Below are 13,070 nucleotides of genomic sequence, written 5' to 3' on the forward strand. Positions count from 1 at the left end.
TTTCTTGCAGACTGTCATCATTTATACCTCAACTGCATTGAAAGCTTACCTCAATGGTATGTTCATGAGATACTTCATCGTACTTTTGTTGGCATATGTCGGGGTGAAAATGTATTTCTCCGTTTGCTCTGCTCCATGTTACAGTAGGTGTTGGGGTGCCCACAACTATGGCCTTAAAGAATCCAAATTTACCTGCAATACAATTAAATGTAAACTTTCTTATTAGTGACTAATCATTCATTGCTATATTTTCAGTAAACAAATAGGTATGTTGCAGATACATGGCACATATTTAAACTTTACCAACATGAAAATAATTGAACAAACATTTCTATTTTTTTTTTAATTTTTTTTATTCATTGTTCTGTTTGTTATATTAGGGTAAGATGCTGTTTAATATGTTTCATCATTTGGTGTTGTGTAAGTTTTTTATACATGTAACTTCACATAATTCAGCCCTAGTCAAGGAGTGTCATCTCATCACAAAAATTGAATTATATATAAAATAAAAATATATATATTAATAAGAATTGAATAATATAAGAATAATCTCTACATACTATATGTGGTAGGGATGGCTGCTCATCCCTCCTGAAGTCTACATTTTGCTTATTGCCATTTGTGATTTAGGTCAATATTTTTTTTAACTGTCCAGCACACATTTGATTATGTATTTGGAAAAATAATAATAATCTTTTTTTTAAATGTTATTATGGATTTGAGTCTATCTCTCAAAAACATGAAGACTTACCCTCTTGAATAGTCAGAGCAATGGGTTTGCGGGTGAAATCTGGAGTTGTCATTCCCTCTGGAAGTTCCTCAATAAACTGCGTTATTATGACACCAGGCACCTTCGACTTTTTCTTGATGCCTGATTAAAAATAATAATAATAATTAGACAAGCCTAATTTATAGAGGGGACAAGTTAAAGATACAGTATACAGTGTACTTATTAAAGCATGACAATGTTAATGACTTATTTAAAGGAGCCACCTTTGTGAAGAAAAAAGTTTTTTAAGAAAGGCTTTTTAAGACTCTATTTAGATTTAGTTCAAACTTGGATAATAAACACAAATAGAAAACCCAGACAAATTACCCAGTTAACATTTGTCAGTGTAAACACGCAACATATTTTTCGGATGAAATATCCACAATAATGGATCAAACTTCTAAAGGCTTCTTTGCCTAAGGAAAGACAAAATATCTCAATCCAGTAGTTGTAGTGTAAATAGGAGACTGGCCTTCCCTGAAAAAATGACCCCATAGGTCGTTTGTACAAGCAGAAATTACGACCCATATTTACGTTTATTGTTAAGCGGCGCCTTCTAGTGGCTGTCATAATTATGACGGGAGCAAAGCAGCAAGTCATGTGACATGGTATTAAAACTAAGAAAGTACGCTAGGAGTGGGCAGGAGGGTTGGTGGTTGGGTCAAACAAAGAAAGGACTTTCACCCTAGAGACCGATGTTCGTGTCTTGTTTGAAATTCGTTTGAAAATAAAAGTAAATGGCGAGTTATTTTAGCTTTAGTTATCAAACGGAACTACGTCACGTTCTGCATCATTAAAGTACTCATATTATGCTTTTTGGCTTTTTCCCTTATTGTGTTATATATCTTTTTTGTGCATGTTATAGGTTTACAAAGTGAAAAAGCCCAAAGTACACCCCAAAGGCACTTAACCATCTCCAACAGAAGTTCACAAACTGCTCCAAACAGCTCTATTGTATTCCCGCCTTTACTTCCGTGACGAACGTGCGTCACTGTGGAACGCACGTTATAATGCTCGCCTAGCTGCTAGCATGGCATGCCCTCATACTCTGCTTCTGACCAGGTAATAGTCCTTACCTAGCTACTGCACATGTGTGACTCCCAACAAAGATGGAACAGAAGTTTGATGCCTCACTCTGTAGCTAAAACAGAGAGCTCAACACACAGGATGAAAAGAGGAGCTGCAGGAATGTGCAGTACAACAAAAATATGGTGTTTTTTGAAAATGAAACCATGTCAACCTATTCTGATATAACCTCTAAATACAATTATGAACCTGAAAATGAGCATAATATGAGCACTTTAAGTCATCTACGTTTACAAAGAAGTGAAGTAATGTAACAAATGTACCGATTTTCTCCTCAAACCACAATCTTTTTCTAAACTTAACCAAGTTGTTTTTGTGCTTAAACCTAACCCATCTGTGACATGTTTAAAACTGTAGCTGTTATGTTTAGGTATGAAATGAAAAACACTCCTGTGGGTCATATTTCCTGCCACTGCTAGGGGCGGAAATTTATAAAATAGCTCCTATGGGTTTTATTACAGGGTAAGAACAAATTACCTATGTGGCCGTATGGTTTGGGGGACTTTTTTGTAAATAGGGATATATAAATGCAAATACAAAATGCTAAATTTACAGCCCCACCTACTCTCCTGTGTGTTGGCTTTGCTCTTACACTATACCCTCAAAACAGAGTTCATAAGTAGCAGTATCTGTTGTGCGACCAACAGTATGGTCAAAAGTTTGAAACCTTTCCATCTAATGTATGCATCAAGACAATTTTCCAATGTGTAAAACCACATTTTTAAGACAACTTTGTAATAGAAGTCATAGTTTTAAAATAATGTACTTTTTCTCTCCCACCTCATAGACTACTTGTCATTAGTAGTGAGTGTTTAATCCTCATATAAACATGCACCCCAAAGTGACTTTATTTATGTAAGTAGCAGGTTTAATAAGCTTATAGTCTGTGTTATAATAAATTCAGTATTCTGGCCATAAACATCAATGTTTATGTCATGTTGAAAACGTGAGTGGATCTTTGAGTTAATGTTAATTAGAATTTGAGACAATTCATATTCAACTTTAATATTCTGGCTTAAGATAGTTGAATCAATGTTTCTCTCTCTGTTTATTTCAGATAAAGAATTAAATGAATTTGCAGAAAACTGAACTTTTTTCTCTGAAGAAAAACAATATTACAAGAATACATGTAAAACTTGTTTTTCAGCTGTTATTTCTAGCTTGCAAATTTACTTCTTACTGGTTAATTTACTGGTTCATTTTGTGTGTACACAGAGCACAAGTATGTGGTCTACTCTACATTAAAGTCCATTTCTAAAGTTCTGTACTTTATGTGCACACATTAAAATGTTGTAAATGGATGGTTTCAAGTCTAGTGAAGCCTACATTTTAGTGTTAATGTATGTAGTGCAGTTGTTTGACTTTATAACATTTGAATAAGTTTTAATGATATTTTACTCTTTTCATAAGAAGACGCAGTTCATGGCCACAGCAGTTGTTACTGACATGAAGGTTGACGTCTGTAATTAATTAACACCTATCCTATGTTCGTATTATATTATTTCTTATTTCTAGCACAGTTCAGTCTAAATTGTGAGCACTCAAAACAGGGAAGGTTGGCCAGAAGTTTTTTGTGTGGGGAAAAAAAGCATTGCCCTCAGCAGTCTCTAGAGGTCCGCAAGGTACAAATGATGAGTCCAACTTAGGTCACTTGTAAAGCTATTTAAAACTCAGAATTAGGCATTGAAGCAGGTTTAAGTGCCTTGCAGAAGTCCCAGAACACTTGAGAGTACCAATATGGACTAACCCTTAGCAATCCCGAAGGGTGGCATCACTTAATGCTGATCACAGGGGTTCAGCTGGTCCAGAGATCTTTAATTATTTTCTCTTGGCATGTAAGACCTGTATTAGGCAGAATATAAACTATAGAATATATAGTTTAAGTAAGGAGAAATGAGCAAGGTGCCCCAGCATTTTGCAGTCTTAAGCGCATTAGAGGTAAATTGCTTGCGGCAGGAGCTACAGAACAGTATGTACTGTATGTGGCAGAGCACTGATAACATTGCATGAGTTTTGCTGCTGTTAACAAGCTGGTTGTTTTTTTTCGCAATTTGTTTGCATGAAAATATTGATCAGCCTATTAATGTGGAACAGCAGTTAAAGCTGCATGTTTAAGCCGGGCATTGATTTCATGGGTCAGTCAGCAAAATGTATTTCATCATATAGTCATATTAGATCCACAATCACAAACATCAACAGACTCTTGGTATCTTGTTCAAAAGATCTTCATAGCTGTCATATGGATGAGCCTCTACTTTGGCTGAAATCACTAAAAAACTGGGTGTTTTTTCAGTCCTCGTCTGAAATGCCTATGGCTGAAATAATTGAACTGCTTTATTATGTTCTTAATACTGAATTTGATGAATTTACTGTTTATGAGACCACAAATGAGAGAATAATTAGCTTGAGCGGTCCCTCTGCCTTACTCCCTACCACTAAGAGACTACTGTGCCGGGAGGATAGCGGATAGGAGTTCTGGAGACAGACCTTCAGTAAGCGGCTGTGGCACCTTGAATTCAGCCAGCGCAAACCCCAGTGCCAGGGGTCACAGCGGGCTGATGGCAAACTGTGACGCCCTGCGCTGGGATTTCTATTCTATGAACCTCTCCCACGGTGTGTGTGTGCTCCATTGTTGTGGTTGTCTCCATGATGCTGACCTAATCCGGAAGGACATTGACTTTTCTTGTTTTTTTTTCAACCTGAAAAAGTTTTGAGAGAGAACCCAAATATTTCTCAGAAGAAATCAAAAGAATGTATCTGTGTTTTTTTTCTCCCCCCTATGTCCCCTTAGGTGCTTAGTAGTATTGAGCCATTTTCAAACAATTCTTTTGCTTGTGCATCATGGTTTAATGGACTAATTTTCTTGTACGTGGACCTTATGAGAATTAACTGTTACCAGGGTTTATATTCCTTAAAAAGAATGGTTGAACATTTACAGTTTCAACAACTGAAATGAAAGCAGAGTATAAAAAAGTTGTTTAAAACTATAGTGCGTAGTTTCTGTCACCCCCATGAGGAATTCTAAGTAATGACAACAAAACTGTCGGCGCGTCCACATGATACAAGCCTTATGTGATCGCAGACTGCCCCCACCCCTCCTCCACACAGTTGCTAGTAGCCAAGGAGGACACGGAGGATTAAAAAAACATGATGGACTCTTCAGAAGAGGTAATTATCTTCACTCGAGTTTCTGCGCGGGAAAGTCACCGGACGACAATCTTCTGAACATAGTCATACTGAGAAATACAGAGAGAGTTGTGTGGAGCTGATAGTCTTAATTAGCTTTGTAGCAACTCATTTGACAATGGCTTGAATGTAACGGACGTTCAGTAATATCAAAAAGTTACGCACTATAGCTTTAAAGTGTTCCCAATCCTTATTATTCATTCATTCATTTTTTTTTAAATATTTACTTACAGTAATTTTTTATTCTGCACTAAATGTAGCTATAGAAATGCACCATATGTATTTTGACAAACTTACAGAATATATTAAAGTTTTCTAACTCTCTGAATATTAAGCACTTTCAAACTGCACTTGAGTGCTGCACTTTTCTCTGTTTATTGCTCTGTGCTTTCATCATTTACATTTATTTTAGCTTTTTAAATGTTTCTTATTCCATGTCTTTTATGGCTTATAAAGCACTTTGAAATGCCTTTTTATATGAAAGGGGCTTCATAAATACACCTGGCTTGTCTCGCCGAATAAATAAATGAATGAATGATAAGCTTTTCATAAGCTGCTTACTCACCAACATGTTCCCACTGTTGTTGTGTGATGTGTTTATTCTCATCAGTGCAGCCTTAGCCAGTTGCCATTGTTGGCTGTTAACTTTGCAGTTCTTTGCTGTTCAACTCTCTTAATTTGTAGCTAGAAAGCACGTACTGTGAATCATGAAGAACTGTTTTCATTTGTTTGTGTCCCAATGTAATTAGATTCACTGGTCTGAAATGTCCTGGGTTTCATCAATAACAGTATAATTGAGTTTTACTGCAAATATACCACCAGTATTCTTGTAGTTGAAGTAAAGTAATAGTTTCTAATTTTCTTTTTTTTATTTCATAGCCATGTTAACAGAGAAAGGCAAGTGCCATCTATGATTTGATACCTCAGAGCATTGTGTACTTATGTTGCCCCAAATTCCCTCAGAGTAATCGCAGAAGCAATACAAGGAATCAAAAGATATCGAGAGTTGGGTGAAGCTTAAGGGCTCCCAGAGGTCCCGGGTGTCGTTCCAGCTGATTACCTCTACACCTCAATGTTCTGTGTTAACTTGACAGCACATGGTTCTGTTAGACCTGCTTTGAACTGCTATGATCATAGAAATTGCAATTTTGTAACTGTGACAGTCCCTGGCTTCACAGTTAAGCCAAGGAGAGCATGAGGGGCAGGCATGAAAAGGCCGGAAATCTCAAGGGAATACAGAAAGGATGGTAACTCAAAGAGGTGACTCAGTTTGCCTTGGTGTTCATCATATCAATTACAGCCTCAAATATATTTTACTTGTAGTGTTTTTTACTGATACCAATTTCATGCTGTTTGCAGTTGATAAATATTTTTTTTAATTTACAAGTTCATTATGTTAAAGCTTGAAGATGTGTGCGATTAAAGGGGCGCTCGGGATGCCAGTCACATTAGCTCGATCATGCCACCGCTTTGGGGATGTCCCTGTAGAGCAAGTTCATTTATTGAGACTGAACTGTGCCAACATACTGTACAGGAGTATTCAGCATTTGGACATACGTTTTTAAAAGTGCAATTTTCTTTTTAAATTACAAGATAAAGTACAGACACATGGAAATCAACAGCAGTGCCCTCTAGCAACAGCCTTGAGCTAGTATTCATATGGAGATGGTTTAAAATGTCACAATGAAATGCATCTGTTGTGACACTGAAAGTTGAATCATCCATTTCAGATGACACCTTTCGAGGCGTGATGAAGACCACATCATACATGCAACTCACCCAACGTGGAGACATGCACTTACAGAAGGTGAGTCGTTTGTGTAATTGGATTTCTTTTTTGCTCGCATACCTTTGTCGTCTGGTTGAACTCCTTCTGAATCGTCGACTAAACACGCAATGTGACAGCAGGAGAGGGAACAGGACAGGTAAATATTAATCCTGACAGAAGCACCATGGCAGGTTGGAACTTCGACAGGATTATGGAAACAATTAACATGAAACACCACAGTATACAGTATAACCCAGGAATGGGAAGCACAAACACAGACACAACTTAGGCAGAACAAATATCACACAACAAAGAATGGTTAGTCATAGACAAAATATAATACAGTATGTTAGCAATATGTTGTTACAGCAGCATGTAAATAGTTGTGCTGTGCAACTGCTGATTAGACGCTCAGGCATTTTCTTATTGCTGGCATCTCAGGATGATTCCTGCGCAGTGCTTGAGAGAAATTATGTTCAAATACTTTGCAGAAAAGCAACTTGTTGGAAATTAATTAAAAAGATGGCTTCATTTTGTCCATAATCAAACAAGGACACCATTTCATTTTCAATGGTGGTAGCAGCTTGCTTGATTTTGTTGATCGTCCTTGTTAGCATCAGCTGTATTCTTCTTCTTAGTGTTCTTCTTCTTCTTTGATTCTTTAACTACTGTACTGTTTGTCATGGAGACTTTTTGTTTCACTTTAGCTCCCATTTAGTATGAGCATCTCATCTTCTGGCTTCTGGTGTTTATTTATTTGACAGACATCTTCATAATCACATTCTTGGGACAGAGACGTAGATGAATGATATGGCCAGTGCCACATTCAAAGTTGTTGCTGCTGGGTTTTTTTTGTAGGTAACAAAGCTCTTCCATTGAAAAGAAGCATCAGTGTCCTGACCAAAAATATGCTTTGCTGTTGAGTTTTCTTGAAAAATCATGAATAATATTTGAACTGCTTCCACTTGACAAAAGAAAAAGCTGAGGTGCTTATAGTATCTTCATTTTCTCTCAGGAGAAATGATCAACCCTCAACATAATACAGCATTTTTTTTAGATGTCCTGGGTATTCCACATCTTTGAAAAAATGCCTTATACACACCGACCTGTAGTCTTTGACGTGGTAAGCTTCCCAGGTGTTTTCTTGTCTTGCAGGTTCTGCTTTCCTTGAATGCTATGTCACATGAATCTTTATTTTGTACAAAGATTAGTTGTCAAATAGATCCTATTCGTCATAATTCCTCGGCAAAGAGGAAATACAGGCGGCGACAGCTGCAATACAAACCCCTGACTGACCTAACCAGTGAGGGAGTCTATCACTCGGCACTTACCCGCCTGCCCAGCGGCAGTTTGATCGGTCACCTTTGACTTCTTCCACATCTTGGCTTTCCTCTCGAGGTCTCCTGATTCAGAAGGCTCTGTAGCAAAAGAGACAGAAGATACAAGAGGAAGTAGTTAGCACTGCATACATGCATGGCTCAAAAGCACATTCTCCTTAAAGCTTGAGGTGTCAGTCTTCAGGGTTTGTATGCTTTCAGTTGCTCATTGTCTTTTTGAAATGTTAAGCAGATGCCACTCAAAGGTTGTCATAGATTTATTTAAAACTTTTGGAGGAAAAGCAGCTGCTCTGAACTGTATTTTCTAAAGCTCTGTGCAGTTACTCTAACCAGTCAGTAAGAGGCAGCAACCAGTGTCCTTTACAGTAACTGTTGGCCTTACTCTGGGATGAAAGTTTATCTCAGTAAACCCTTTGGAGGTGTGTGTTAATTAAGCAGGGGACTTATTAAAGCCCTAAATGAGCAGAGTGAAGATTTAGGATCAGTTTTTAAATACTCACACTGCCACTGCTATAGCCTCTCAATCCTGATTAATATTAGTTGATTTATGGTATTATTTTAAAAGATATATATGTAAGTATTGATATACAATATTTTAGATTGCCTCTTCCCAGGCTTTAGAAAAAAACTAAAAGATCTGCATCTTTTAGCAGTTTTTTTTTTGCAGTTCTCCACCGAAATGTTCACCACACCGGCAGTTCTAAATATCAACTTTATTACCTAAAGATATAAGTTATTTTTCACAAGAAACACAATTTTAGCACTGAGTATGGGACTATTTGGTTAGAATTTTCATTGACGATACCAGAGATATTTTATATGAAAAACCCCAGGTGTAATGTGACATGACTCACATGACACTTGTTTAACGGGTACATGAGTCATGTCTCCTCTGTTATGAAAGGTCGCATGCATCACTTTATGCCATTACTATTTTTTGTTCTTGTAAAATTTGACCTAAAGACTCTCAAGTGAAGAGGTCGTAACCTTCTCATTGGACAGGCACTGAAAGTGGGTGGGGTTACATATGAGCAAATTAATATTATTGTCATTATTTCTTTGCAGCTGAACAAACATTTTCAGAAAATGTTGTTGACATGAGGAGGTGAGTTCGGTTTGAATTTGAGGTGAGTCTTTCCCCACGCTACCTTAAAATACCTCTGATTAGGTAGGATTTTGTTCATGATTATGGATATTTTGATTGCTTTTAAGTGCTGCCATATCTACACTATAACCAAAATCCTTGCTATTGTGCATGGCTCATTTTGCAGTCTTAGTAATTATTGATTGAATGATTCTTCAAATGATATTATCATGTCTGTAGATACAAATCTATTGCAGTGTGCTGCCTGGTTTACCAAAGGGCTTTACATTTTTCCAACAGCATGTGCACTAAACCTGCTCCAACTCCTCTAAACCTTTAAAGCCCCTGAAAACTCTGTTCCAATTTTCTATTTCTCTATTACATGAAGTATTTGTGTCACTCAAAAACTCAGATAATCTGCTAATCTGTGATCATGTAAAACCCAACTGCTTATAATGAGAAGCTGTTTGAGAAAAATAGTTTTTCAGATTACATAGATGTTCTTTAAACAAAACTGTCTGGCTTTGTTAAAGTAAAGACTTGTCTTTTTGACTTTCACTCTGATTTCACTAAATACTGGGCCTTAGATATTTCACCTCAAATTTCAAATGGTTGCTGTCTGTCCTGATGTCTCACTGAAAATAAAACCTGCTGTCTTGGAAAGTAAGCGTTTTATTTTTAGTTGGGCTCGTGCTCCAGCATGTGTTCAGAAAGGTTCTGGGCTCCAGCAGTGATCTTGGCTGTTGGTTGATCTTGAAAATGAACTACACAACACATATGGTAAAAGCAAAACAGGCTGCAACAGGAGACATGTTGGCAGGAGGCCTTTTGCATTACAGGAAACCCATTCCTCTTCCCTCCCACTGAATAGCTTTGCTGTTTTAGCTCCATACATTTATAGTTTAATGTTTGGCTGAGGCTCTCATTTGATTAAATGAAATCTGACTTGTGGGGGAGGGATGTTGTAGACAAAATAATTGTCAATTCATCCTGAGCATCTTTCCCAGTCACCATCCCTGATAGTTTAAAGATTTGTGCTGCAGGCTGCATTACAGTAAACATTTCTTTTTTAAAAAAAAAAAAAAAAAAAAAAGAGCTGCATGCTTCATAACATTATTACATCTAACCAATATGTAGGCAGGCTGGCTGTCACTGCAGACAACATGACAAGTCACCAAGCCTAAAATTAAAGATGGGCTATCTGAAATGTTGGATCACTGCAGCAGAAAGAAATTATATCCAGCTTTTCACCATCAGTCAACCATCAGAGTTTGTACTTTTAGTCTTTACGGTTTATATATATATATATATATATATATATATATATATATATATATATATATATATATATATATATTGTAGTGTCTTAATTGAATTGATTGATCATCCTTGTGGTAATAATTTGCTGTTTGTCTCATAACTAATTCCTCTTGACTGGTCGCTGACATTAACAGATTTATCAGTTGAGTTTATGTGAGCTCCCTTAGCTGTCCATGCATGTTCAAACCTTGTGATGTTTGCCCCTAATGTCATCCTTGTGTGTGTAAAACACCACATCCTGTGACAATTTGACCTCTTCTCGAAATAATGACATGAAATACAGTCTTCAGAAGATGTCTGCGGAGTTTTTTGAAGATGTAAAATAAGAAAAGAAAAAGAAGACGCTTAGAGTCTGCACAGCAGACAAACAAATTATGCCTAATGTCTCAGTAGTACGTGACATGTCTCAGTGATTCAGTCACTCATCGCAGATGACTGCACCACTGACCACATACATAGCTTCTCAAATGTCCCTCACTGCATTTCTCCACACGTCACTGACTCCAGCTGAGTGTATGAGACAGAAAATGGCTTCTGCTGTGTTACTCACACAAAACTGGGCCTGATGACAAGGCCATTTGGTGTCAAATGAGTGCCAATGCTGCTATTCGAACTTCACAGTGGATTTGCTTATTTGTTTAATTGCTGTAAGAGGGCTGACACATTGATGCATACAGTATATGTTGTTCAAAACATGTAAGAAATGCTTAAGCTGTAGCATATTATGTGTGGCGGCATGTTTTGATCAGTCTGCGTTTATTCCCCTTTTACTTTTTAGTCTTTGAAAATTGATCGTGTCCTTTCAGATCTATGAAACATAATTGCATTGAAGATAATTGCTTTTTTACAAAAACGCCTTACGCATGTGCACAATATGGGACGCAAGCATAGAGAGAATGACTACAGTGCAAACAATATCAACCGCAGTCCTGTGCGTGTCCTTTAATGTGAAAAGAAATCCTATTTTCTGCCAAAACACAACCCACACCCTTCACACAGCTCTCTGAATCTCAGGCTAGATATTGATTTGATACCTCTCATCTAAAGTTAGTCAACACCCAAGCACCTCTGACCTCACTGCTATGATCCAGCTTCCCAGATTTAAAACTGTGAAATTCGAACTGAGAAGCCTGCATGCCTCACTAAAGATTTCATGCACCAACACCAAATGTGTGTGTCCTGTACAATGTTTAATGAATACCAAAATTATTAACGTGGTTACATGCTCTGTAATTTCAGCAACTGAAATAAGATAGCACATACAAATTGTACTCACTTTAGTGCTCTTTAAGAAGAGCAAGTTCAGCCCTTTGTAAAGGAAAATAAAAGCATGTATTCATTACATACTTCCATCTACTGTACAAATTAGGTTTTTCACTGCACCTATCTGTGAACCTGCTCACTAAATGCTGATGTCTCACTGATGCAAACACTGACGGTAGACATATTTATCCTGATTATGTTCGCAGGGGCTGACTAACAAGAAATAGGCTGAATGTAATCCATTTCTGCTCTCTGCTCAGAATATTTCCTCATCCAGCCTGCCTTAGTTTTGAGGGCCACCTACCTGCTCACAGTCCTCAGTGCTCTCAGCTCTGTTCCCTTTCAGGCAGCAGTCTGGTCACACTGTGCCTTCTGCTAATTTTTTCAATGTAATAGATCCTTCCAGCAGCGTAGAGGTCTGAGCTTGATGCTCCCCTACTGACTAGACCCGGTGACTGCCAAAAGCTGTTTAGGCTTTTTTGTATTTGTGGTGACTCCAAAGACATTGGAGGTTGGGTGGGTGGTGAAGCCCAGAGGGGTCAGAGTGAAGGGTGGGTGAGGGAGCAGGTTAAATACCTCCTTAAAGAATCATTTGTTTCCATAAACCAGATGTAGTGACACAAATGAAGATGAAGTTTGTTTGTTTGTTTACAAGCCTGAAATCTAGATATGTCGGAGATCACAAGGTTAGGACTTGATTAGGTTTGCTGCTGTAAGTGTGCTGTGAATGTTAATGTAATTGTACTGTAAGCATAATGTCCTGATGTATTGTTTTTAAATGATTCTTTATGAAAATAAAGAAGGTAAAACTCTGAGGGCAACCAAACTCATGTTGTTTCTGATTTTTCAAGACACATTCTTTTAAGGATATTCCTATGGAATACATATGAAATGCAGCCTATAAGACGGTAAACTTATGCTTAACAATGCACCTGCTTATCTCACTTTTATTACAAACCACACACTTCATAAAACTTAAAAAAAGGAAAATGCATTAACATCAAGCCAATCAAAACAGTTAAATCAACATCTGTTTGTGTGCAGGGGTAATGTAATGGAGAATGCTGTCCAATGAGTGTGTGTATTTTGAAAGACTGAATTCCTGTAATTATGTTTAGTGGAAGTGATGCCTTCTTGACAACAACTGGGACATAATAATTACCATTCTGCCAACTTCAATTAACAAAGGAAGGAATTTCTAAATGGCCCATATTGATTTGACAAACTGGAGTGGAAATATATAATGATGATGTTCAC

The 13,070-nt window shown here is 37.4% G+C and overlaps 1 protein-coding gene and 1 long non-coding RNA gene across 3 annotated transcripts in view; one reads left to right on the plus strand and one right to left on the minus strand.

Moving 5' to 3' along the window:
- Positions 1 to 7,344, plus strand: part of LOC116051473 — an 87,656-nt gene extending 80,312 nt beyond the window's left edge. For both annotated transcript variants that reach the window (XR_004897736.1, XR_004897735.1), the window contains one exon: positions 6,772 to 7,344. This is a non-coding gene — a long non-coding RNA (uncharacterized LOC116051473). The remainder of the gene's footprint in view (positions 1 to 6,771) is intronic.
- The window catches only part of LOC116051472 (immunoglobulin-like and fibronectin type III domain-containing protein 1), a 29,966-nt gene extending 17,614 nt beyond the window's left edge, over positions 1 to 12,352 (minus strand). The window contains exons 1-5 of the mRNA XM_036002587.1: positions 12,118 to 12,352; positions 8,141 to 8,227; positions 6,891 to 6,926; positions 752 to 871; positions 50 to 192 (exon numbers count right to left, since the gene is read on the minus strand). Coding sequence (XP_035858480.1) covers positions 50 to 192; positions 752 to 871; positions 6,891 to 6,926; positions 8,141 to 8,189 — 348 coding nt within the window. The 5' untranslated portion in view covers positions 8,190 to 8,227; positions 12,118 to 12,352. The remainder of the gene's footprint in view (positions 1 to 49; positions 193 to 751; positions 872 to 6,890; positions 6,927 to 8,140; positions 8,228 to 12,117) is intronic.
- Positions 12,353 to 13,070: the final 718 nt, after the last annotated feature.

The sequence above is a fragment of the Sander lucioperca genome, chromosome 6, assembly GCF_008315115.2.
Source record: "Sander lucioperca isolate FBNREF2018 chromosome 6, SLUC_FBN_1.2, whole genome shotgun sequence".
Lineage (NCBI taxonomy): Eukaryota > Metazoa > Chordata > Actinopteri > Perciformes > Percidae > Sander > Sander lucioperca.